The sequence below is a fragment of the Coenobita brevimanus genome, chromosome 8 (genome assembly GCF_032717465.1).
Source record: "Coenobita brevimanus isolate Jiangsu-jjx chromosome 8, ASM3271746v2, whole genome shotgun sequence".
Taxonomy (NCBI): Eukaryota; Metazoa; Arthropoda; class Malacostraca; order Decapoda; family Coenobitidae; genus Coenobita; species Coenobita brevimanus.
In genome coordinates this window covers 7,095,058-7,121,426 of record NC_136961.1, presented here as the reverse complement: position 1 = coordinate 7,121,426, position 26,369 = coordinate 7,095,058, and the positions used below count along the sequence as shown (strand labels likewise).

Here is a 26,369-nt window from a genome sequence, read left to right as displayed (position 1 = left end):
AGCCAAGATATATAGTTTTATGGCATACTTTTGGGGCTTCATAAGGTTATATAAATGAAAAAGAGATCTGCCCCTTCCAATCCAGAGATCCCTCATCCAGGCTAAGATGTTCGGCCAGGATGTAATCCTCCTTGAACCTCTGAAGGAGATACTGAATCACTGTGTGAATCCATATTAGCCGGTCCTGATTGCCCTTGGGTATGGCGAGACTATTGAACACATGAAAGTGCTTCAGGATGACCCTAACGTGCTTTCCACTCATAGCCTGCCGAAATATGGAGTATTCGTGAACCTCTGTTGAAAGCCAATAGCGTCTTACGGTTGGCAGTTCACAAATCCCCATAAGAAAGTATAATCCAAGGAACTGGGCCATTTCCTCTTCACTTCAGAGGTACCAAACATATAGTGCAGTCCCCAGAAACCTGGCATAGTTGTTTGTTTCGACCATCAGGTACAGCAATAACTCCCTGGTAAATAAAAGGTGGAAGTATTGGAGTGGTGGTGTTGGTGCTGCCACTCTCAAATCTGGGGTTTCAGTGAATGGGCCATCATTGGATGTGAATGACCCAAAACTCCAAGCTTCCTCCTGATGGTCTTTATCTGGGGAAATGCTTGGCTGTGTACGTGTGTGGCGCACACGACCCCGAAACAGGCAACTACCTCTCACTGCCCACCACAACCTCGTCAAGGCCTACGCCACCCTTGTCTTTGTGGTGGGGAGGGAGATAGTGATGATGATTGTGTTGATGATAGCTAGGTGGATGAAGGTTCAGGTGATCGTGATGGTTGTGGTGATGGTTGTGATGAAGATGGTTGTGGTGGTGATTGTTTTGGTGATGGTTGTGGTGAAGATGGTTGTGGAGGAGATGGTTGCAGTGGTGACGATGGTGCTGCTGCTGATGGCTTATATTAAGGGGGAATGAAGTCTGAATGGGACAGCGACTTTGCTGATTAAGTAGGGGAAGATGATATGGAAATACTGATTCTTGGATGGGTGGTGAGATGCGGGCAGGTTGGAGTGTTGTGAGAGTGTAGGGTGACTGTGGGGGTAATGAGGTCAGTGTTTGCAGAGGGGGGATGGAAGAGAGTGGCAATGTTACGGCTCAGTCTCCATGGACAGGGTGGTTCCAGTGGTGGCAGGTGTGACACCAGTGGTGGCAGGGGTTATACCAGTGGTGGCAAGACTGATGGCGGTGAAGGCAGTGGTGTCAGTTGTCATAGGAGTGATGGCAGTGGTGACAGTTGCCATAGGAGCGATGGCAATGGTGACAGGAGCAGTTACACCAGTGGTGGCAGTGGTGAAAGGAGTGGTGGTAGTGATGGTGCTACTACTGTCTGCAGTGCTAATCACCACAGCCTTGACTGCAGCTTTGCACTTACCTCCTTTGGGGTCAGATTTAGCCCTCCCTTTCCTTCTCCTCACTCTCTTCTCCTCACCAGATTCACTTTCACTGATTCCTTCACACTCACTTCCACTAAACAAATATTTCATGTACTCTTTCTCTGATAAGCCCTTGCGAGACATTGTAGGTTTTGTAAAATAGGAGGGAAATGGAAAAAATTGGTTATGAATTTTCAAATCTGGCTTTCTCTGAAAATGTATAAGAAACACTTATAAACCTTCTTCACAAGCACACTGCACTATATGTAACACAATATCACCATAATACATGTAAGGTATGAACAGTGTGGCAATAGAACATGAGGAATATAATGGCCAGCCGCGTGCTCAGACACCCTACTAGGCTGACTGCCGGGAAACACTGAGCAAAAAATAGGCTGCTTGCCTCTCCAATTAGCCTCTGGGTGTTGCCATGTATTTCCCCTATACCTGGCCAGCCTCACATTTGACTCATCAAAATCTGACATAAATTAATCCACATGAAAAGTTTCTACTATCATTTATAAGAAATTTGCATCATGTTACGTCATTGGTTACTTTTCAGATTGCAAGAATTATGACTCACAGTGAGTCATCGTGTGTGAAATAGTTAAATAGAAATGACACAATAGCATAGTCAATGACCATTAGCATGAAATGTTGGGTCCCAAATACTGTATGTTCAATACTATTTCATCAGGTAATTGAGTCTGGTGACTTGGCTGTTTCATTAATGCCCAGGGTGTTGGCATTTGCAGAGATGTTTGAAGTAGGGGTAGGCATCACTGCCCAGGGAAGTACTACCGCCAAGGTTATGGGAGACTCAAGGAATAGCTTGGATTCCATTTTCTCTCCTAGGCCTTGGTAGCTGGTTATACATCTTTCTGCCTCACACACTGGAGGGCATCAGGCTGCCCTCTTTACACAACACACACATCCACATTATATTACATCACCATAAACCAGCTATCCTCTCTCCAAAGAACACCAATCTTATCATTACATATCATACCCATTCCATAACACATCCCTGTTCTCCCCCCCATAAAAAGAACCATGGCTGCTGCTATACTGGGAATCAGTGCGGTGGTTTTTTGGGTGACCACCACTGGCAGGGCTGGGTTGTCTGCACAGGGCCCTCCCGGTCATCATCAAGTGACTGTGCCACCTCCAGTGTTGCAGCGCCCTAAATTTGCTCATCAGTGCAGTAAAATTTTCTTTTGCAATATTAGGGAACTTCACTCCAACATCAACTCTTCAATTTTTCTCCAGTTTGCATCCCCTGACTTGCTATTTCTGTCAGAGACACAAGTAAGCTCCACCTCTGATTTACCTAGATTTAATTTTCCTGGTTATATCTTGATTCAAAATTTCAGACCCAAAGGAGGTGTATATTGCCTTGCTAAATCATAAATTGCCCTGGAGGAGATTACTAAATCTAATTGTCTTTATTTCGACTATTCCATATACAAATTAAGTTCTTTTGGTAAAATTAAGTATTTCTGTTGTGTTTATCGTTCCCCTAATGCCCCTTCAGAGCTGAGTTTATTTGACTCTGTCTTCACAACTAAGTGTCCTCAACATTAATACTGCATCAGAAATTACTATTCTGGGTGATTTTAATGTCCATAATGTCGAATGGCTCACTTATTCACCCAGAACTGATGATTCTGGTCTTGAATGTGAGCTATTTGCAGACTCATTTAATCTCACCCAGTTAGTCCGTCAACCCACCTGTGTACCAGACAACCCCAATCAAAATCCCCAACTATTGGACTTGTTTCTAACAACCAATTCAGATAATTATAATGTCGAAGTGAAGTCCCCCCTTGGATCCTCGGATCATTGTCTGACTCAAGCCACCAGTTTCACACCTACCACACTCTCCTGCTCTGAACCTGTCGTGATGACTAAATGTCACTACAACGGGGCAGACTGGGAGGGACTTCAAAATTTTCTCATGGATGTTCCTTGGACCTCGTTTTTCTCCCATGATGCAAATTCCACATTGGGCCACATACAGGATTTCATTAAAGTCGGCATGGAAACAGTCATACCCCATCATAGTTACAGAAAAAGATGTAATTCTCCTAAATGGTTTGGCCACGATTGTGCTAGAGTAACAGAACATAAAACAATAGCCTATAACACTTATACAAGAACAAAAACCAAAGAAGCCTTTAACTATTATAAAAATATCAGAAACCATGCAAAAACTAGTATCAATGTTTCTAAATCAAACTTTCTACATAGACAAGCTAACAAACTACTAAACAATCGAAATGATAACAAAATATTCTGGTGAACCCTCAATTCATTCAAAACTAACTTCACTAACACTTCTTCCATTCCACCATTAGAGTCCCCCAACGGAAATCTAGTAGGTGACCCACGGGGAAAAACCAACCTTCTTGTTGACATTTTTTCAACAAACTCAATCCTATATTCAGAAAATCATAATATTCCTGTACTTGATTTTGATTCCCCTCAAATACCTCCTTTCATGATTCACACCAGATACGTACAAACTGTATTACAGAATCTCTCAGCAGATAAAGCCACTGGTCTAGGTGAAATTCCTTCAATAGTACTTAAAAATTGCTCCTCAGTGTTGGCTCCTGTATTAGCAAAATTTTTCCGATTGTGCATCCGTACCCTAATTTTTCCAACCCCTTGGAAAGAAGCAAATATCCATCCTGTTCCTAAGAAGGGGGCAACTTCTGATCCATCAGACTATAGACCAAGTGCAATAACTTCCGTTCTCGGTAAAGTTTTTGAGACACTAATTAACAAACACATAGTAAAGCATCTAGAAATCAATAAAATGATCAACGCTCAGCAGCATGGATTTAGACAGGAACGTTCAACTGTAGATATTCTTTGCCTTCTTACCCATCAGATTAACAAAACAATAGACCAACATGGTGAAACACACACAGTAGCACTTGATATTTCAAAAGCATTTGACAGAGTATGGCACCAGGCCTTATTGTCTAAGATGTCACACTATGGCCTTGCATCACTGGTTCCTCTAATTTCTTCTTGCCTTCATAGTATGAAAATACGGGTCATGGTAGATGGAATTTATTCTGAGTTTCATTCCATAAATGCTGGCGTACCTCAGGGATCAGTTTTGGCGCCAACCCTCTTTCTCATTGATATAAATGACCTCCTATCTGTCACGCACAACCCAATACACTCTTAAGCTGATGACTCGATCCTTCATAGTTCTTTCACATTTAGTACCTCCTGTACACAATTTGATATTATAAATTCCCAAATAAACACAGCAGTTTCTCTGAACCAGGACCGTTCTAAAATTAATCAATGAGGACAAAAAAAAAAAATCTGGTCTCATTTAATGTTCAGAAAACTAAATACATTAATTTCTCCAATAGAAAGAATCCCTCAGACTCTCACATAATTTTAAATGATGTCAGTATTCCCATATCCACTACAATTGATATCCTAGGTGTTACTCTGAACCCCAACCTAAGCTGGACAGCTTATGTTAAATCCCTTGGTAAAAATGCTTACTTCTAAAAAAACTGGGACTTATGTACAGAGTTCATGAGTTCTTCACTGACGATCAGATGGCCACAGTATACAAAAGTTATGTACGTTCTCAGATCGAATACTGTTCACCACTATGGAGTCGATGTTGAGCGGTTGCATTGAGGCAGTTGGACAAAATTCAAAATAAAGCCATTAGATTAATCAATAATCCTGCCATAACGCAGGACCTTCCTCCTTTATCAGTACGTAGAGATGTTGTTTCTTTAGCACTATTTTATCGATATTTTTACAGTAAGTGCTCTAACGAACTGGCTTCAATTGTGCCTCCCCTTCACATTTTCTCCCGAAATATTCAGGCAGCTGGGAGCGCCCATGACTCACACTCTCTCCCCTACAAAGCAGAACCTCTGCTTATCAAAATTCATTTATCTCCAGAACAACTACTCTCTGGAATGCACTTCTTGGGAGTTGCTTCCCTCATACATTTAATCCTCTCGATTTTAAATCCAATTGTTATGAGTATTTTATGAATGGAGGATGCCTTTAGGCACATGGACTCATTTTTTTCCTTTGATTTTCCTTCCTCCATTCATTATAAAAAAAAAAATACAGGTTGGAGTTTTTTGTGGAAACCAGTTATTCATTTCTACCCAAGAACACCTCTTTCATACTGGCTCTGCTACATCTTGATGATTTATTTAATGTGGGTGAGTCAGTTCAAAACTGGATTCAGGTTGTTTTTAACTTCTTCAGTGCAGTGGACTCTAAATCAAACATAATAAATTCGTCTGGAGTCAGCAAGGATACATTTTTAAAAACTGAATATTGGCCCTCTGGGTTTTGATGAAGGTCTTATCTAACTCCCTCTGCACGAGGACATCTTATTCAATCTGTATAATGTCATCAGTTGTTATCTTCACTTAAATATATAAGACATGTTCAAGGATGATTGATTTAACATTAATGTTCTTGGACAGCCAGTTAGCAGATCTGTTGTACAATGAAACCTACCAAAGACCCACACACTTTCCTGCCACAACATCAGTATGCAATTGCACCCCCCCCCCACACACACTCACACACGTGTGTCGGAAGTGCCAAACTTACAGAGAAAAGAAGGCATTATGTGGAGGGAGAGACTTGTAGAGGAACTACAAAGTGATTTAAGAGAAGAAAAACTGAGAATACTAACCATATGAGAGGCAAGAAGAGCAGGCAGGGGAGGGATACGGCTGTCTGTAGCCAACGCCAGTCCCTCAGCAGGTAGGCCCATCCACTGAACAGCACCGTTGCAATACTCCACGTGGTAAACTGTACCATCCCGTTTATGGACCTCATCTTTACCTCTGTCACTTCCATCACTGACACAGGGTAAGTTAAGAATCACCATCATGGACGTAGTGTTGTTGAGCTAGGGTAAAGGAACATGATTGAGACATGTTCTCATTGAGTTAACTAATGGTAAGGAGAGGAACACTGAGTCATTCTTGCTGACTTAAGGCAAAGAAGGAATCGCTGACATAATCTCGTTATATTAGGGTACGGAAAGAATCATTGAGACGTATTTTCGTAAACTTAGGATGAAAAAAGGATCATTGGGATGTTTTCAAAGAAGTATTACAAATCTGTAACATCTCTTTTTCTGAAACTTACTTTGCACGTTTTTCATGCACCTGACACAGGACACAGACCTGATAGCTCATTCCCTGAGCTGCAGCAAACCTCATTCTTATGACACACCTTCATGTGCCACCACTTTGACACCGATATGAGCATATGAAATCAGTGAGTCTTGCGGGGGTTCAGGAAAGTATTGAAATTAGCTTAGGACCAAAGTGCTCAATATAGCCTATCGATGTTAATCGATAACATTAGCCGGGTCACATTCTTCCTATAAAACGTACATAACAAACTCCGACATTTGTGGAAAGACAATATAACTCTTAAAGTTACACTACTTGTCTGGTTATTAGCCACAGATGTCTTGGTTCACTAAACATAAACCCAACTGAGGTGCGAATCATTAATATTGCTAGCTGAATACACCAGTAACTATTAAAATAGGGGGTGGTGTTATTATGCCTAAATGATTTTTCCTGAGCAGTACTCCTCTCAGATTATGGACTCGGTATAGCTGAATCAGAAATTACCAATATTTGACCTCTCAGATGATGATAATATCCCTGTACATAGCCTTTGAAAGTTGTCACCCTGAAGTTCACACCAAAAATGTAAATTTTACTGTTTTTAATAATACTTACGTCTTATTTTATGTCCTTCTAGTGATCAAAAGGCAGCAGCAGTAGTAGTACCAGTATGTAGATATGGCTACCGACAGTACAAGATCGCATTCTAGAAAGACACTCTGTAGTGTAGACTATGTGAAAAAGACAGACTTTCCACACTGGGTGCTTCCGACAGGAATATATGTGATATAGAACATGCTGTATGTGCTCCAGCCTAAGCAAGCTGGTCAAGCTCATCGCTCCAAAGATGAAGCAGTTCATTGGCTTGCAGAACTTATTCAGGAACACTGGCTCTTTTACAACCTGTACGCCATCCGCACCAGACATATAAATAAACACATTCTGAAGCTCCATCGAGACTTTCTGACTCTAGTTCAGACACGAAAACAGAGACAAAACCACAGTTTTGCCAAGAGAGCAGAAACCTTTAACAATCATGCACAAGAGGTCATTGATATCTTCTGCTAGAACCCAATAATACCCAAGAAGCTGGAACAGAAACATCGGGTGAGAATAACCGATATGGAGTGGGACTTTCTACAGGATCAGAGAACCCAGAGAAAGATGTATTGTGAAGACTTTGTTGATTGCAAATGGATGAAAACAATGGAATGCAGAAAAAGGACTTGCAGGCCCTTGATAAAATGAGACAAGATGAAGAAAGAAAGAGTATCTGTCAAGCCAGTTGCTAGCTTTAGTGAGTGGTCAGACTCAGCAGAAGGCCATCACAGGCTTGGAGTAATTGTAATTGTAATTTAATTGAAATGTAATTAATTACACCTTTTTTTTGGTAATTGTAATTGTAATTGGAATTATTTTTATTTACAAGTAATTGTAATTGTAATTGTAACTGAGCTTGAAAATCATAAAGTAATTGTATCTGTAATTGTAACTGACTGTTTAGAAGCATAATAATTAAAATTACATCATACAAAGTTACAAATAATACGTTGATATACTGAAATCAGAGAGAGAGAGAGAGAGAGAGAGAGAGAGAGGATAGGCTATAAAATAAACATGTTATATATGACGTGACACGTCCAGTACCTGTATATCTGAAATCTGTAGAAGAGTCTGTAAGAGACTACTGTGTGTAGCCTACTGTTAGTGTGTACTGACTGTCGTGACTACGTGTACGTATGTGGTGGGACAGGAATTTATGAAAATATGTACAAGAAGAATGTGCGGTTTTTTGACATTGACCCTTTGGTTTATAGGACAGATTCTCATCTAATGATGCTTCCATTAAAAAAACTAACTAGACGTGTAAAGGGGGTCCTCAGCTACTTTTGCATCTTCAGAGAGAGTGTTCAGTATTGCTGGCAATTGCTACACTGCCAATAGGGCAATCCGAGGGCCTTCTACCTTCCGTGAACTCCTCATGATTAAGTGTAAAAGATTCACTTCCTTGCATGAAAAGCCGAGATTTTTAACTTCCTTGCATGAAGGGCGAGATGTTTAAAATTATGGAAGTTAATTAATATATATATATATATATATATATATATATATATATATATATATATATATATTTTAAGTTAGGAAAAGTTTAATCTGCAGTTTGTTCTTTAAATTTCAGTTTTGTACTCCATATTGGTTTTTATTTTTTCATTAAAAATGATATTTTTCAGAAGCATTTCTAAGGTACTAAAAATTTTAATTGCAACTAGAGTAGGCATTTACTTATAACTTGTACTCTCTGTATTTTTTTTTAATTCATATTATTTGTTTTCTATATGCATTAGAAGTTGTGGCTGTATCAATTTAATTTCAAATGAGATAAAATTCAAGAAAATTCTCTCCCTCTCTCTCTCTCTCTCTCTCCCTTCAAGAATCAACAATTAGCTCAGTTTATACTATGAAAAAAGTAATTGATATATGTAGTTGAACACTAGCTTTGCTGTAATTGTAATTGTAGTTGTAATCTGGAAATATTAAAATTAAGTAATTGTAACTGTAATTAGCATTTTACCTTCCTTCTAATTGTAAATGTAATTGTAATTGAGTAATGGGATAAGTAATTCTAACTGTAATTGTAATTGACCCAAACCAATGTAATTACCCCAAACCTGGTCTCCAGATTATGGATACAGATGAAGGTACCAGTATGGGTGAGATTGACTCAGTAAAGCGCCGCTTGTTCCCGACACCTACAGGTACTCAGCCAAGTGATGAACTGCCGCAAAAATACAAACATATCTATGAGAGCATCATGAAATTGCGACCAGAGTATTATGAGACAGCTCATAAACTGAAGAGCTGCTGCCACATGTCTGAAGCACAGACTGTAGCAGCCGTCATCACAGTTGAATATCGCAAATTTGGCAGAAACTGGAAGGAACTCGATGAACCAGAGGTCATTGATCAGGACACCCTGCCAGAATCCGCGAGTGTCAGGGAAGCAGGCAAGAGCATTGAGGTGTTGGTACTAAATGAGATTATCAAGATCACGAACTCAGATGAACAAGTCGTGGCGACCTATTCTGACGATGCCTCAAGGAAACAGGGTGCTGGGTCATTTTCCGTTCAGGTCACTGACCACAATGAGCATTGCTTTAGAGTTCAGAATGAACTTGCTGCTCTCAATGTGGCAGTCCTTGAAATTCTGGAGATAGCAAGTGGTGTTGCAGCCAAAATTGTTCAAGCAAATAGACCTTGTGATCACAGACCAGACAGCTCACAACATCAAAGTGGATGAGCTGGTGACAGAGAATCTGGACTCAGAGCACATTCATGATCATCTGTTCTGTAATTTGCACCCAACTCTGATGTTCAACAGGGTCATTACCAAACAGAGGGCTGAAATAGAGAACACACTGGATAGAGACAAGATCTACTCAAACTTCCTAGCCAATGCAACAACAGCAGCAACAAGTGTCACTGAACAAGCCCTGGACTGCATGACTAGACTTATCAATCATGACTCTGATCACAAATCATGGAACAAAACACATGAATTTGACCTCTACATAGCCTCACGATCAAACAAGTCTGTCAGCCTCAAGGATGAGCATTTCAATCGCTTGACACTGACCTGTGCTATCAGTCTGTACCATCTGAATGATGTGGCATCCTAGCTGCAGGAGTATGAGCACGATACCCATCAGCTGGCCTGGATTGTGAGGTATTTTCTGGACTTGAATTTCCTGAAGGTGATGTACCATGCAGGTGTTCTCCCTGGACTTCATATGGTTGAACCATACCTGTCTCTGACCACGTCTGCTGAAACATCATACAGCAAGATCGTCCCAGCATTTCAACAGCTGTACCAGGAACTGAGAGATGTAGACCCAGTCACCTTGTTGCAGGCAGAGGAACCAGCGTTCAAGTTTGTTTCTCAGGAAAGGTTCCAGTATACAAAGTATGATGACATTTGCAGTGCCATACTTGAAGTAGCAACCTTATTCCAACCTGAGGTAATCAAGCTCCTGAAGACGATCATCCCTAAGCTGACTGTTGGCTTTCAGAGGAAGAGGGGCGATATCTTCAGCTTTGGAGACTGTGACAAGTCTGCAGAAAGTTCTGTCACTCGGATCCAGAGAAATTGGAGAAGGCACCAGTTCACAACCTGAATGCAGAGCGCAGTGTGGGCTTTGTTAACTATGAGCTGTCAAGAAGGGGTGCCAAACAGCTTGGGAATGCATCTACAGCTCAGGTGAAAGCCAAGTCCTCAGACCTCATTGATCGAAAACAGCCAGGGTTTTTCAGGAACTATGTCAGCATGATCAAGAAAGGAGGAAAGATACCAGAAATAATGTTGGCATGGAACAGAAAGCAAGAGGAACTGAAGAAGCAGGGCCGGCAAAACAAGGAGATTGCTGCTGTAGCGGTAGATTGTTGGAGACAAAAAGACCTTGAAACTCTGAAGGGAATGGGAGACATTTTTACATCAGCTGCTGAAGGTGATGAATATCTCGCAGCCTCTGACATGGATGAGGGCGCCAAGGTAGGATGGCTGTACCTGGAGACTCGCTATGCTCGGGACACATCACTCTGCCTCCCAAAGTCCAATGATCTGTTTCGATTGATGAAAGACCACAAGAAGCTACAATTGATCACGTATGCAGTCAGTTGTAAGCTACAAAGGTGACCCTGAATGACTTCAGTCAAGCCATGGACACAATTCTGAGTCAACAGAACTAACTGTCGGTAAACGGGCTATGGACAGTACACTAGGCAAGAGTTACGACTGGACCACCTGGTTGTGGGATTTGGCTAACCTGGCAACAGCACGTGCCCGTGTGTGTGTGTGTGTGTGTGTGTGTGTGTGTGTGTGTGTGTGTGCCCGACAATTTTTTCAAATCGCTAAGATTCATCATCCGAATTACATTATGTGGCCATTGCATTATGAAACGATATAGGCTAATAAATATTATGTGACTGTGTGCGATAATGGGCTGTGCACTATACCATTTATAAAGTCTGAGTTATATAAAATAATTTTCTTGCCTTCTAGCGTGAACCACGATACCGGTTGAGCTGTGGTTCAGAAACAGAGGGCAAGTTTACCCATAAATGGCGCGATGTAGGGGGAAGGGGGGAATATGGGAGTGAGTGGTCAACAGTTATACTTTCTTAGTCATTACAGTATAACTATTAAGATGTCAATGATATCCTGCATCATAAATAATAATGAACCTATTTATAATATCTTTATGAAGACCCGATTACACACTTTAAATTACACCAAACATAGGATACCCCCTCCCTCGTCACCTCAACTCTCTCTCTCTCTCTCTCTCTCTCTCTCTCTCTCTCTCTCTCTCTCTCTCTCTCTCAAACTCCCCAGGTGGCTATCAGTAGACACATACACATCATCAGTTTGTGCTAATGAGTAATGACGTTGCATTTAATATGTTAACCTAAAATTTAATACTGTGTCAAAATACAAGTGCAATACGAATCCACCTCACATTACGGATAACGTTAACCAATAATCAGTACTTAACTGCATAATCATTTCATTACTAGTCATTCGGTAGCCATACCCACAGTGATATTTTCGCTAATGTTAAAGGTAATCATGTATTCAGTGGTGGATACCAGTTAGAGGGGAGGTGGCCGCTGACACCCCCAGTCCTCATAGCTATGCTGGTGAGTTGTAGTGTCACTGCAGAGGTTCCTGTGCCTCCAGTTATGTCAATAACTAAAGTTAACATATTAATGAACAGCCATTTCTTATGAAAAATAGAAACAACCATATGGAACTCTCAAAATACATTATGGAGCATATTGTGGGAGCTTTGCAGCTCTCACGCACCAGTCACAGTCTTGGTCCTTTGTTTCAGTATTGCCAGTCTGACAGTACGCAATGTTAATGAACATGCTGTTAATGTTAGTTCTATATGCTTATTTACATTTGGAACAACAGAATTCAAAGCAGGATATCATTCAGTACACAGAATGCCAAATATAGTACGGTATGTGCGTGTGCATGTGGGTGTGGGACAATACGTGTGGTGGGGGGAGTATAGTGATGAAATCTGTGTCATAATGGTAATATGAGTGTGTGCATACGTGGCTAAGGACGTCCAAGACTGATACTTAATCTTTGCCTCACACATCTCAGTATTTATTGGGTTATCTTCATAAGTTTGTAGCATGTTACATTAGTATATTATATATGATTATGTTTGGGGGGTGAAACCTGAAACACCATATAAAGACAAACACTGAAATATTAGAAAAATGTGTTGTGTGGCAAAATACACGAATAGCTATATTTCAGGAAGAAATATTACCGTATTATGACATCCATTTAAATACGTTGTAGGTGCAGTGTTTCTTAAGCCTAAATTATCGGATTTCTTTTGATCAGTATGGTATGTTATACTGTACCTTTGAGTTAAGTAATATGTTTTATACCGGTATTGTAATATAAGTGATGTCATGGTGGACGTTCACTTAAAACTACATCGAACAGACAGCAAGTGCAATTGTTAGAAGTTTACCGGTATGTGTTATTCATCACACACTGACCAACTTATTCCTGAGCAATTTTTAAAAATAATTATCACGATTGGAAAACAGCACCTTAGGCATGTCAGCAGGTGGCAAGATGTCTAGCGAGTTGGCAGTGTCTAGAGAGTTGTCATTGTGCCAGTCAAGGAAGCATCATATTTTAATTGGAAAAACCTGCTACTGTAACAGGAAAGTTGCGTTAAGAAATGCACATAAACGTCACTAATTCCTGTAAAAGTGCCCCGTAATAAAAATCATGTCAGTGAGCAAAAAATATAACATAGAGTCGTATCAGTTATATTGTCAAGTAAGTTATAGTAAGTTATTAAAGTTACTGTTAGATGGTTATACTGCATGGAATAATATCCGTTATAATCAGAGGATAATTAAACAAAAAAAGAAAAACAAGATTTGTATGGAACTCATTCATTAGTAGGAAGTCCACCTACACTCCTTCTCGATCACCTCTCCCAGTCTGTTTGGCATGGAGGCGACATGGTTCCTTATGAGCTGTTGCTGGTTTCTGAACAGTTCCCACTAGGCATGGATATGGGCCAGTAGTTCATCTGGCGTCCGATCCCTCTCAGGCTCCCAACGGTTAACAATATTCCCCCATACATTTTGATGGAGTTCATGTCTGCTCCCTTACTGAGCCAGTCGAGCATCTGAAAGTCCTCTCGACCTCTAAACCATTCCGAGATCTTCTCTCCGTGTGGATGGGACAGCGGTCCTGAACAAAAAATATAGGGCTGGGAGGAAACGGATAGTTCCGCTCCTGGACTGAGATGTGTGAAAAATCCTCCATAATTTCAATGCATTTCTCAGCAGTGAAACTCCTATCTATCCTGGTGACGTCACTCATGCCGTGGATGCACACCCACCTCCAGACATTGACGGTCACGTGTCCACTTCTATCCTCCTCGCAGATGTTCCTATGGTATTATCTGCATGTGCATAGATTATTAACATATCGCTCAAATAGTTTCATTTCAAATATCTTTGGCGCTTCAGGAAAAGCCACCTTCTTCACGTTATGGTCCCTCCCAACACTAAGCCCGTTGTAGTCGTAGGGGGGCTCAGGGGTCTGGGGCTGGGTCCTGATGGTGGGGGTGGTGTCACTATGCCCTGCTTCCCCTGCCCTTGGGTCCCAGTCCTTGACCCTACTAATTTTGCTTGGTCCTTTTTCTTCCTTTCCCTTCTTTTATCTTCTTTTCTTCTTCTTCCTAAGGTGTGAGAGCCGTGCTGATGGGATGCAAGGCTGTCTCTTTTGTGTCAGTCGCGAACGGCCTCAGGGAACCATGGGTACGGTAGCCCTTGTATTTTTTGCTCTTACTCCTGACTCGGGCTCTCAGGAGCGGACCTGTTTAATTCCCGTTGTATACAATTAGGCTCACCTTGGCCAGTAATGAACTTTCAAGTCCTACCCAAGGAGCAACGGGAGATGCTTCTCAAAAACTTTCTCCCAGTCAGGCGGATCCCCCCCCCCCATACTTTTCCGCCCCTTTCCTCCTTTTCCTATCATTCTGTTTCTTCTCCTCCCGCCCCTCTCCTTCCTCCCCCCCTCTTTCCAAATCCCCCATCATTAACATCACTTTTTTGTTGCCAGACGTGGCGCAAGCATTTTAACATTCAACCGACAACAATCGACCTCACTCTCCATCTCTCTCTCCTTCGACAAATAGGTCCCGATGTCACATTCACATCGCGTCCTAATGGAGACCGCCTCTTGACCATACAAACTGCTGTGCAGGCTGAGGTGTTATTACTTACTGATCCCTCTGGTCTCCCTATCTCGGCAGTTCCAGATATCCACCTAAATTCTACCACCGAAACTGTTCTGATCCCATCATATATAGCCAAGGAGACCACAACTTTTCAGAATGTTCAGCCGACGTACAAGCAATCTTGTCAGCCCAACACCTTCCAGTACTCTCTGTCCATTGCTACACGCTTCCCCCTCAGGGGCGCCACAAATACTCAGCTAACATTGCCAAAATCATCTTTAAGGACCGCGATCTTCCCACCTCTGTGATTATTGGTGGCACATGGCTCCAGGTGAAAGAGTGCATGCCTCGTCCTCGACAATGCTCTTCTTGTTAGCGTTATGGCCACCCAGCCAAATACTGTAGGTCAGAGGCAGTGTGCCCTACCTGTGCCCAACCCGGCCACACCTCCTCAGCCCGCATAGCAAAGATCCAAGTCTGCCCGAACTGCCAAGGCTCTCATACTGCTTCATCCCGGAATTGTCCAGTATACGTTTTCGAATCCGAAGTTTCCAGGATTCGCTGGAAGGAAGGTCTCTCCCTCCATGCAGCCCGTCAACGTGCCCGTGACATGGGATTTTCTTCCCGTCTGACTTATGCTCGAGTGGCCCATCCTGTCCCCACAACCTCTGCCGTTTCTCAGTCCCACCACATGGCAACCACTACAGCCTTTAACTCCTTTTCTGCCATCACCTCCCCATCTGACACACCTACCCTCTTGGTTTCGCCAGTCCCCGGTTACTCTGCTGCCTCCTCCACCTCACCTACCCCTCCGACTGTCACTGTTGTTTCCTCTACCTCTGTCTCTGCTCTCCCCTCTTCCACACCTTTCTCCCTCTTCTTGTTTTACTTCCTACTCTCAGAGCCCTCCAGTTTCTCTTTCCAATACTTTTTCTGTTCTAGACTCTTCTACTTCAACCTCCTCCTTGTCGCCTTTCTTGTCCACTCCTCTCTCTTCTCCTCATCGTCCTTCTGGTTCTGCTGCTCCCCCTCGCTCCTCCTCTTCTCTCCACCAACAATTAATCCCTCTGCCAGAACGTGGTGCCCGCTGTCCACTTCCCTCTGGCAAACGTGGGCTGCCTCCCACAGCATCGGATGCCAAGGGTACCAAAAAATCCACACATTCTCCCCCATCTCGTAACTTGCATACAGCTCGTCCCTTGCTCTCTGTGACATCTACTTCAACAAAGATTCCAGTCTCGACTCAATGATCTGGTTCCAACCCTACCTCAACTCCGCAAGCCACTCCACAACTGGCTCCAACTCCCCAGTCGACACCACAGGTGACACTCCCAATGGGTAATGAGAGTGAAACCCTCACAGACATTATGGAGTTTCTTGCGTCTCCTTTACAGGAACCATTGAGTTCACAAAAAACGCTCCATATGGCAGAAATCCATTCGGCTCCTTCTGATCTCCCTCCTACTCCCATCCCTCCTTCCCCTTCTGCCCCCCTCTCTTCTTGTCCTAATCCTTCTCCTTTATCCCTCCTAATGCCACCGGGCTATAGTGACCATCCTGCTCATTCGCCTCTTCCACCCTTCGCTCCTCTTCCTACTATTGGACCAACTCAATAAACCCATCCGCCATAAATTCGTCTTTATTTAAAGTTTTTAGTATATATTTATTATAATGGAACATACGTAGTTTTACGGCCCATCGTAAACTTCCGAAACCAGACCTTGTTCTTCCAAATTGTTATTACTTTTATTTTACATCATGGCTCCCATTATACAATGGAATATCCGCAGTTTTACCACACATCGGCCAGACCTCCGGTTTTTAATTTCTCAATATAACCCACCGATTCTTTGCCTACAAGATACACGCCTACCAACCCCCCTCCCTCCATTCCATCTTACTCATATTTGTGTCTACCCATTCCCAGTATGATACCTGTCTCCTGATACATGTTGATGTTCCTTATCAAACCCTTTCTGTTACAACTACTATCAAATGTACCTTCGCCAGGGTGTTTCTATCCAGGTGGGTTACAGTAGTTTAACTGTATCTTTCTTCATCAGTACCTGTCAATTTTAATGATCTCGATCGATTTTTATCTACCTTTCCCCCTCCTACCCTGCTTTTAGGTGATTTTAACTGTCGGAACCCTCTCTGGGGTGACTGTTTTAACCGCATGTGGGCGCTCCTTGGAGGATTTCTTCCTTGCCCATGAGTTTTACATTTTTAACCCTGATTCCCCAACCCATTTTGACACCCGTACTTGAACTTTCTCTGCCATTGACCTATCCATCTGCACCCCATCGATTTCCCTGGACTTCACTTGGTTGGTCCTGAATGATTATTGTGCCACGGACCATTTCCCAATCCTCCTAACCCCCACGTCTTACTCTCCGGTCCCTGGTCCTCCTCGATGGCGCTTCAATAGGGCAGACTGGACGACTTTTATATCCCAGGCTGTTCCTCCCACTCCTTTTCCGCTCTCCCATGATCCAACTGCTTTGCTTTCCTGTTTCCGAGCCTTTCTCCTTATGGCTGCCCGAGCCTCTATTCCGCGTACCTCCCGTCTCGTGTCATCGAAATGTGTGCAATGGTGGAATGACCAATGCAATTCAGCACTCCAGGTCAAGAGGGCCAGGTGGAAGAGCTTTCGCAGAAAAAAGGGCACTGCATTGGAAATCCAAGCTTTTATACTTTTTCAGCAAGCTAATGCTCTCCTTCGCCACACAATCCATCGAGCAAAAAAGAACAGCTGGATTTCTTATGTCTCTACTATTGTCTCGGACACACCCATTCCACGTGTATGGTCCCACATCAGGAAAATAGCGGGTAAACGTCTTGAACCCTGACTCCAGTCCTCACCACCAATGATGGAGCCATAGGCGATGCTTTTCAAATTGCCAATATTCTGGGTCACCATTTTAGCGAGATTAGCAGTGGGTCCCATCTCCCCCTTACTCTCTTAACAACCAAAAGACGTTCAGAACTGATTCCCTTACAGTTCACGCTGTTGTCAGATGCATCATACAATGCCCCTTTCTTCCAGCTCGGAACTCAAAGCAGCTCTAACTGCTTGCGGTTCTACCTGTGAGGGACCCGATGGTGTACACTACAACATGATAAAACATCTGTCCCAGACAGCCTTTCACTTTCTGCTTAGAATATATAATACTATATGGTCCAATGGGAACTTCCTTGATGAGTGGAGACAGGCCTACCTCCTACCATTCCTTAAACCTGGCAAATCTGGGTCGTCACCTGGAGATTATCGCCCTATTGCTCTTGTTAGATGTCTATGTAAACTGATGGAACATATGGTAAACTCTCTCCTAAGATGGCATTTAGAATCACGCGGTGCAATCTCACCCTTACAGTATGGTTACCGCAAGGGCTGGAGCACCCTAGATCCCTTGATGAGGCTAGCAACCTTCATCTGACAAGCCTTCACTAACTCAAAGGTGATCATAGTAGTGTTTTTTTTTTTTCTCGAAAAGGCTTATGATACAGTCTGGAGGTATAATATTCTCCGTGTCCTTCAACACACTCAGGAATTAATGCCTATATGGGGGTCTTCTTACAGAACTTTCTTTGTAAATGGACCTTCCGTGTATGCCTTCAGAATGTCGTATCCCGGTCCTATGTACAGCATGAGGGTGCCCCACAGGGATGTGTGCTTAGTACTACTCTTTTTATCCTTGCAATAAATGATATCGTTTCATCTCTCCCACATTGTGTTCGGGCTTCATTATGTATAGATGATTTTGCTATATAAGGAGCTGGAGCGGATGTCCTGGTCTTACGAGTCCTACTTCAATCAGCTATAGATGCCGTTGCAGGGTGGGCTACAGATCATGGCTTTAAATTCTCCCCCACGAAATCCTGTGCTATAACTTTTACAACCTGTCTTTCAATCCCTCAATCCCCTCTTGCATTATATGGTACCCCCCAGCCATACCGATTATCAGCCCCTTTCCTTGGCCTTGTCTTTGATTCTCGACCGACTTGGTCCCCGCATCTCACTTCCCTTAAGACCTCTGCTTCCCTCAGACTTCGGCTATTACAAACTCTTAGTCATACGTCCTGGGGTGCAGACTGTACAACTCTGCTCCGGCTCCATACTGTCTTAGTTTTGTCAAAGATTGATTATGGCTGTCAGGTTTATGCATCTACCTCATCTTCCTTTCTTCGGCGCCTTGATTCTGTTCACCATCATGGTTTACATCTGGTTGGGTGCTTTTCGCCCCGCCCCGGTTACGAGCCTGTATGTCGAATCTGGTATGCCCTCTCTGTCCTCCAGACGTGGCAAACTAACTTTCCATTATCACATTCACCTTCTTCAACACCCATCTGCTGGTTTCCCCTCCTCTGTTACGCACCTCTCCCCTCCTTTTCCGCCCTCGTTAGCTTCATCTTTTCCTTGTAGGGTCTCCAATTTACTTGCATCCCTTTCTTTCCCTGCTATTTTAGTTCTCCCTCTGCGAGAGTCTATGTTCCCACCTTGGCTTCTTCCTCACCCTACTGTCTGTGATGGCCTGCTCTCTCGTCCAAAGTCTTCTTCCACCCCACAGGAACTTTACCATCTTTTTATGGATCATATGCATTGTCACTCCTAAGCAACCCCAGTGTACACAGACAGCTCTAAGTCTTTTGTGGGCTCGGGTTTTGCTCTTCTTTTCCCAGACCATACCTATCAGATCCGCCTTCCACCAGTCACCAGTATTTTCACTACTGAACTGCTGGCCGTTTTACTGGCCCTTCGTGTTATATACCAATCAAGGTTACACACCTTTGTTATTTTCACAGATTCACTTAGTGCACTACATGGTATTCAGTCTATCCCGGCCAGCAACCCACTAGTGTTAAAGATACAGGAATGGTTGTTCCGTATTAACACCAGATTGAAGTCTGTCTCCTTCTGCTGGGTCCCAAGCCATGTTGGGATACCGGGTAATGAGAGGGTTGACTGCCTGGCACGTACAGCTGTCACCTCTCGTTCTGTCACATCTCATCTTATCCCAGCAACTGATTATCTCCCGATTGTTACCCGTCTCCTTGGCCAGCAGTGGCAAGCAGAATGGACGTCTACAACTAATAATGAACTCCACTCCATCAAACATACTATCACTTCCTGGCAGTCGTCCTTCCATCGCAACAGGCGTTGGGAAACAGCCCTAGCCCGTCTGCGCCTTGGTCACATGCGGATCACACATGGCTTTCTAATGTCAGGAGGCACTCCTCCGATCTGTCAATGTAGTCGAGTCCCACTCACGGTCCACCATCTTTTACTTGACTGCCCTCGGTTCCAGGCAGTATGCAGACGGACTCTCCCGTTCCTTTACTCCCTTGGACGTGCCCCTACCTTAGCCGATCTTCTTGGCGAATCCCCTATGTTTTCCATCACACACCTTATGCTCTTCCTATCTCAAACCTTCCCCACCTTCCACCCCTACCTTTATTCCACCATAGCATACCTGTCATCTTTACGCTGTGGTTTTAGTGCCATATAGTCCTCTTGGGCTTGGTGCTAGTCCTTATTACGTACTTACTTCATGTTATGGGTCATTTTCCACTATTTGTATGGTATATGTTATGAGGACTGTAAGACTTAATAAACAGTGGTGCAAGTGTTAATAATATGCTTTCATCTAGACGTATTATTACTATGAATATCAACTAATCTCTAAATTTTTTTTATTTATTAGAATTGTTTAGTGATACAATATAAAAATATGTTTGTTATTCATATCGTCAGTAAATGTATACATATGCATTAGAGTACCGTCGCCTCCAGAAATCTTTTCTCTATCATTAAATTTTATGAACACAAAATATCTGGTAACGGTTATATAGAGAAATATCAGGAATACGATCAACACATCTCTATACTCTGGCCTACTGCCCTTCCACACTTTTCAGTAAGTTTTTCAACCTGTCTGTTTACCAGAATTCTTACAATTCCCCACTCTGTTTATATATATATATATATATATATATATATATATATATATATATTTATATATATACAACAAAATATATATATATATATATATATATATATATATATATATATATGTGTGTGTGTGTGTGTGTGTGTGTGTGTGTGTGTGTGTAGGTTCTCACTTTTACCTGATAACCATACACCCACACATTATATTAAACAAGAAACTTCATACTGGGTAGGGTATATTCAACAAATCCACGTTGCCTAGCGTGTCATTTACTCATAGGCCTATTCGTTCCAAGTGGACCAGCATTAAAATAAACCAAAGATTCTGGGTGTGGTCATTCGGGAGGGTTATGCAGTAATCATATATTATTATCAGTGATCATTTTCAAACTACTTTGCGACATAGGGTATTGGTTTTACACTTGACCGCTCCCATTTTAGAAGGAAATACATTGGCCAGCAAAGGACAGCTGGATTTATATCCACACCAAAAAATTTATGAACTTCGCAAACTACTAAAAACTGAACTTGCTGCCTTTTCGAAGTAGTTTACGTAAACGTCCACTGTGTGAGCATTCGTAACATAGTTAATACAATATATAATGGATATATTGCATAAATCTATGCTATAGTATAACTTAATAAACTGGTCGCAGGGAATCCGGTAAGCTAACATTAAAAACAGATGCTACAACAGTGAAATTTTGTAATGAACACTAAAATAACATTATTTTCTCCTGGAAGGGATATAGTTATTCATGTAATATGAATTCCATATTACAGTATTAAAATACTTCACTGTTTGTGTTTATATGGTGTTTCAGGTTCCACCCCAAAAACTTAATCATAATATAATTATGTAACACGCTACAAACTTATAAATAGAACCTAAATAAATACTGAGGTGTGTGTCAACAAGTGTTAAAGGTGAAGATTACATATTATCTTGGACGTCCATTGCCATTTATGAACACACCCATATTACCATTATGATACAGATTTCATACCCACTATACTCCCCCACCCCCACCATACATATTGTCCCACACCCACACCCAAACGCACACACACATACTGTTTTTGGCATTCTGTGTACTGAATGAAATCCTGCATTGAATTCTGTTATTCCAAACGTAAATAAGCATATAGAACTAACATTAATAGCATGTTCATTAACACTTCATACTGTCAGGCTGACAATACTGAAACAACGGACCAAGACTGTGACTGGTGCATGAGAGCTACAAAGCTCCCACAATATGACCCATAATGTATTTTGAGAATTTCATTTAGGCTGTTTCTATTTTTCATAAGAAATGGCTGTTCATTAGCATGTTAGCTTTAGTTATTGACATATCTGGAGGAACAGGAACCTCTGCAGTGACACTACAACTCACCAGCATAGCTATGAGGACTGGGGGTGTCAGTGGCCACCTCCCCTCTAACTGGTATCCGCCACTGAACACATGATTACCTTTAACATTAGAGAAAATATCACTGTGGGTATGGCTACCCTATGACTATTACTGAAACATAGACTGTGAAATCAAATACTGATTATTGGTTAATGTAATTCATAATGTGAGGTGGTTTTGTACTGCACTTGTCTTCTGACACTGTATTAAATTTCAGATTTTATTTTCTATTCTGTTGCCAGACGCCATAATCCCATAAGGGGTGGCCATTTGTCTTTAAGTTATTTGTTTTACGGGGAGGGGCACTAACCCACTTGTTGACACGTAGGGAGCACGTATGGTTTGGTTATATGGTTACCACCGAGCGCTGAAATGGTTTCCTGACTTACAGGAAACCATTTGGCTTGTCACCCAATGTAAAGCCACCTGTAAAGGACAGAAAAGCAACAAGAAGTGACAGGAAAGGTGGGAGAAATAGGAAGAGAGGAGGGCAGGCACAGAAAAAGAATGATAAAGGCTATGGAAGAAGTAGGCAGCACTACATCAAGTGAGTGATATAATGCTGCCTACTTCTTCCTTGATATAGTGCTGCCTACTTCTTCCTTGATATAGTGCTGCCTACTTCTTCCTTGATATAGTGCTGCCTATTCTTAACGTATTAAATGCAACGTCATTACTCATTAGCACAAACTGAGAGTGTGTATGTGTCTACTGATAGCCACCTGAGGAGAGAGAGAGAGTCGCGGTGGTGGAGCAGGCTGAATGTTATCCGTTAACAAGAGTGGGGATGTCCTATGTATGTTGTAATTTAAAATGTGTAATCGGGTCTATATGAAGATAAAACTACATACTTTTACTATTACAGTATTTAGGATACAGGATGTCACTGACACTGAGGGAAATATTTCCCTCCAGAGCGGTTGCACTCCTTACTTTTTAAATAGTCGTCCCTGGTTAGAAGCAGAGGAAAACCTGGAGATCGTTAGTAACTGTTCAAGCGGTTTTTATAACCCAGAAATTGTGTTCTCTTTAATAATTCGTATTATTGCTAAATTACATCCTACTGCATTTAACCCTTCTGGACAACTATATCGTGAATACATGTAATTGCTTTGGAAAGTTCCATTGACCTAAACTGCATCTACCTGGTAGATGACGTATCTTGAGGATGAAAAGACTCACATGAAAAGCAGATGTGGGGTTAACATATTTACATAGATAAAGGGAATATTTTGTTTGGCTTTAGTTAAATTCAAACTAAGATTAATTATTTAGATTCGCTCTGTATATATGATGTAATCTAACTATATTTAGCATTGGAATTAATAAATAGTTGGCATCTCTACAGTTCTATGAGGAACCGAGAGGCTTGCCAGTTGCCATGTTAGTCACTCTGCTCCTAGAACTCGTTGAATTAGTACGCTGTAAATACGCATCTCAAGGACGCTTGACAACCCAAGCAACCAACCTAAACGCCAGGCTCTTCGTCATCTGCTGTCCGATTCTTTCTAGCCAAGTACCTTTGCGAATTGGCCAATTCTATGGGGAATTAGGTAAGAGATAGGAGATAGAAGAATAATAACTAGATGAGTTGGAATATCAGTTACACCTAATCCTCCTAAGACAAATGTGAATTTACTTAAGGTTGTCTTAGATAAACACACGTCAGACAAAGGAGTGTATAAGAAATTTTCTGACACATTTTTGGTGCCCTGAGTGAGGATACCGACTTGAATAAATAATTTCCTGACATTTCTGGTGCCCCTGAAGGTGAGAATAGCAGATGTGTACAGAAACACTGAATGTTTATAAGGTTGAGTTTGTTGGGCATAGCCTACTACCACATTCGGTACAAGTGGATAATGTGGAAATACGTACGTACCACGCTCCGGGTGGAAGATAAGTTCCTTTTCCGACGATGAAACGCTAAATGCCGTAATAGATTTGAAGCATGACCACACTATCCTTTTCCTGGGAGGATATGATATTCATGAAGATGTGGAAGTTAATGAAATTGTGGAAAACATTGTAGCCGTGGTAGGAGCCAATGAAGGTTCATGTAAATTCTCGGTGACCATAACCCTTCTTGGGCCTAGAAACCTACCATATAGTTCTCCAGTTTCCTATGGTACGTATAAATTAACTAGCACAGCTGTGAACAGGAAGTTGCAACGAATTAGGAAGGGAAAGGATTTTATCCACTTGAATGCAATACCCTTCCAAGCAACATTAAAAGCCGATGGTATACATTGGAATCATCATGGCAGAGAAGCTGTTCTGCAGAAATTTATAAATTATATAGAACTGAAGAAAGGAGAGTTCTATGCTATACAAGCTACGGATGGGCCTATGGTATACTAGGAGATAAATATTTCTGAGCTCAGGGGGTATGGGTTATTTGGAAATTGTGGGGATAAGATATAACCCTAGAGGTTTAACAACCCACGGGGATAGGTTTGATACTGTGGACCTAATCCCTACACTCTTCAAAATTTAAAATAATTAGGTGATTACTAAGCTGGTTTAAATCTATGGTTGAAATTAATGGCTAAATCATTAAATTAGAAATCAGTCAACATGTCTATTTCCTTGTTACAGAGATCTTCTAGCAGTAAAGAAGGATGGGTAACAAGAGCCATAAATGATTGCAAACAATCCGTAGACGAAATACCTCTGTCCACGGAGAAATTAAATACCCGGTAGTCCTCTGAATATACTTCAAGACCGATGGACTAAGTATGATGAAGGTTATGTAAATTTAGAAGCGGCCATAGTAAAAGCTGGTGATAAAGATCTCTTAGAGTCAGAGACTTCAAAATTTAAAGGTAAATTAGAAGAATATTTGACCGTAGTGAATTTACTACAGTCAAAAGGCTGAGACTGCTGCGGAAAAACAAGTTGTGTAACAGCGGAGTAAAGCTGTACTACCACAAATTACGCTTCTGCAGTTTGATGGGGAGCAAAATTGGAAATCCTTTTGGGACCAGTTCAATACTTAGTTCTTGATAGAACAGATCTCCCTAATGTGAGCAAACTCACATATCTGTTAGGACAGCTCAAGGGAACGTCTTATAAGCTGATAAAAGAATTACCAGTAGATGAAAACAATTATGAGGTGGCCTTACTATCCTTAGACAAAACTATGAAGACAAGGAGCAAGTTATCACCCAGTTACTGAAGGCTCTACTTCAATTACCTATACCTAAACATGATTTTGATTCCTTGCAAAATTTTAGAATTGCTATGAGTTGTAATTTAAAGGCTTGAGGTACTTACGAAAATATTAAGGCACCAGATTGGGTGCTTTCTAGAACTGTGTCCTTAAAGCTTCGACCAAAAACCAAGGATGCCTTGTACAGTAGATACAAAAAAGGATAATATTTCTCCTGTGAAGAGATTGAGGAAGGCTTAATACAAGTCTGTAAACATTTGCAAGGAACAGTAAAGCCTGCTGAGATTAAACAGAAGACTGAAATAAAGAAACAAAGAAAAAACTAACCAACTGGTTGGGAAACCTAACTCAGACAAGAATAAGTATATGCCTAAAGATGAGATAGGTACTTTCCTTAGCTCTTTAAAAGCTGAGGATAAAGTATTAGAGACAAGGAATAGACAAGCCGATGAAATTAAGGAAGTAAAACCTGCCATGGTAAAGGACAGGAAACTTTGTGCATTTTGTGGTGAGCAACAATCTAGTGCATCTTGTCAACATTATACTGATTATGCTTATAGTGCAGGAAAGATTCAGGAACTGGGATGTTGTATAATCTGTATGAATGCCGAACACTCTTCCGCTGACTGCAAGACTAAATTAAATCTTTGTTTTTAATGCAAAAATGATCATCATCATAGTGATTTATGCCCAAAGATGAAAAATGAAGTTCCTAAACCTGCAAGTGTTAATGTGACAATTGCTTGGGGGAATACTCCAGTAGTAATGCCAGTTGTAATTCCAATAGCAGACGTGAAAGAAGTGATTGAGAATAGAAACCTATTAGCAGGCACTCTTTTTGATACAGGTGCTCAGAAAACCTTCATTTCTGCAGACATTGTGAAGAAATTAAAGTTACCTATTATTGGGATGGTAAATCTAGCCTTTACAGCATTCTTAACTACTAAGGAAGATCAGTCTTTTGATTTAGTTAGACCTGTAACACTATTAGGTAGATATAAATGCCG

At 41.7% G+C, this 26,369-nt stretch overlaps 1 protein-coding gene across 1 annotated transcript in view; it reads right to left on the bottom strand.

The window, feature by feature from the left end:
- Positions 1–26,369, bottom strand: part of LOC145406364 (organic cation transporter protein-like) — a 230,470-nt gene that overhangs the window by 104,575 nt on the left and 99,526 nt on the right. The window contains exon 8 of the mRNA XM_080277527.1: positions 6,090–6,258. Within this exon, the coding sequence (XP_080133653.1) occupies positions 6,090–6,258 (169 nt within the window). The remainder of the gene's footprint in view (positions 1–6,089; positions 6,259–26,369) is intronic.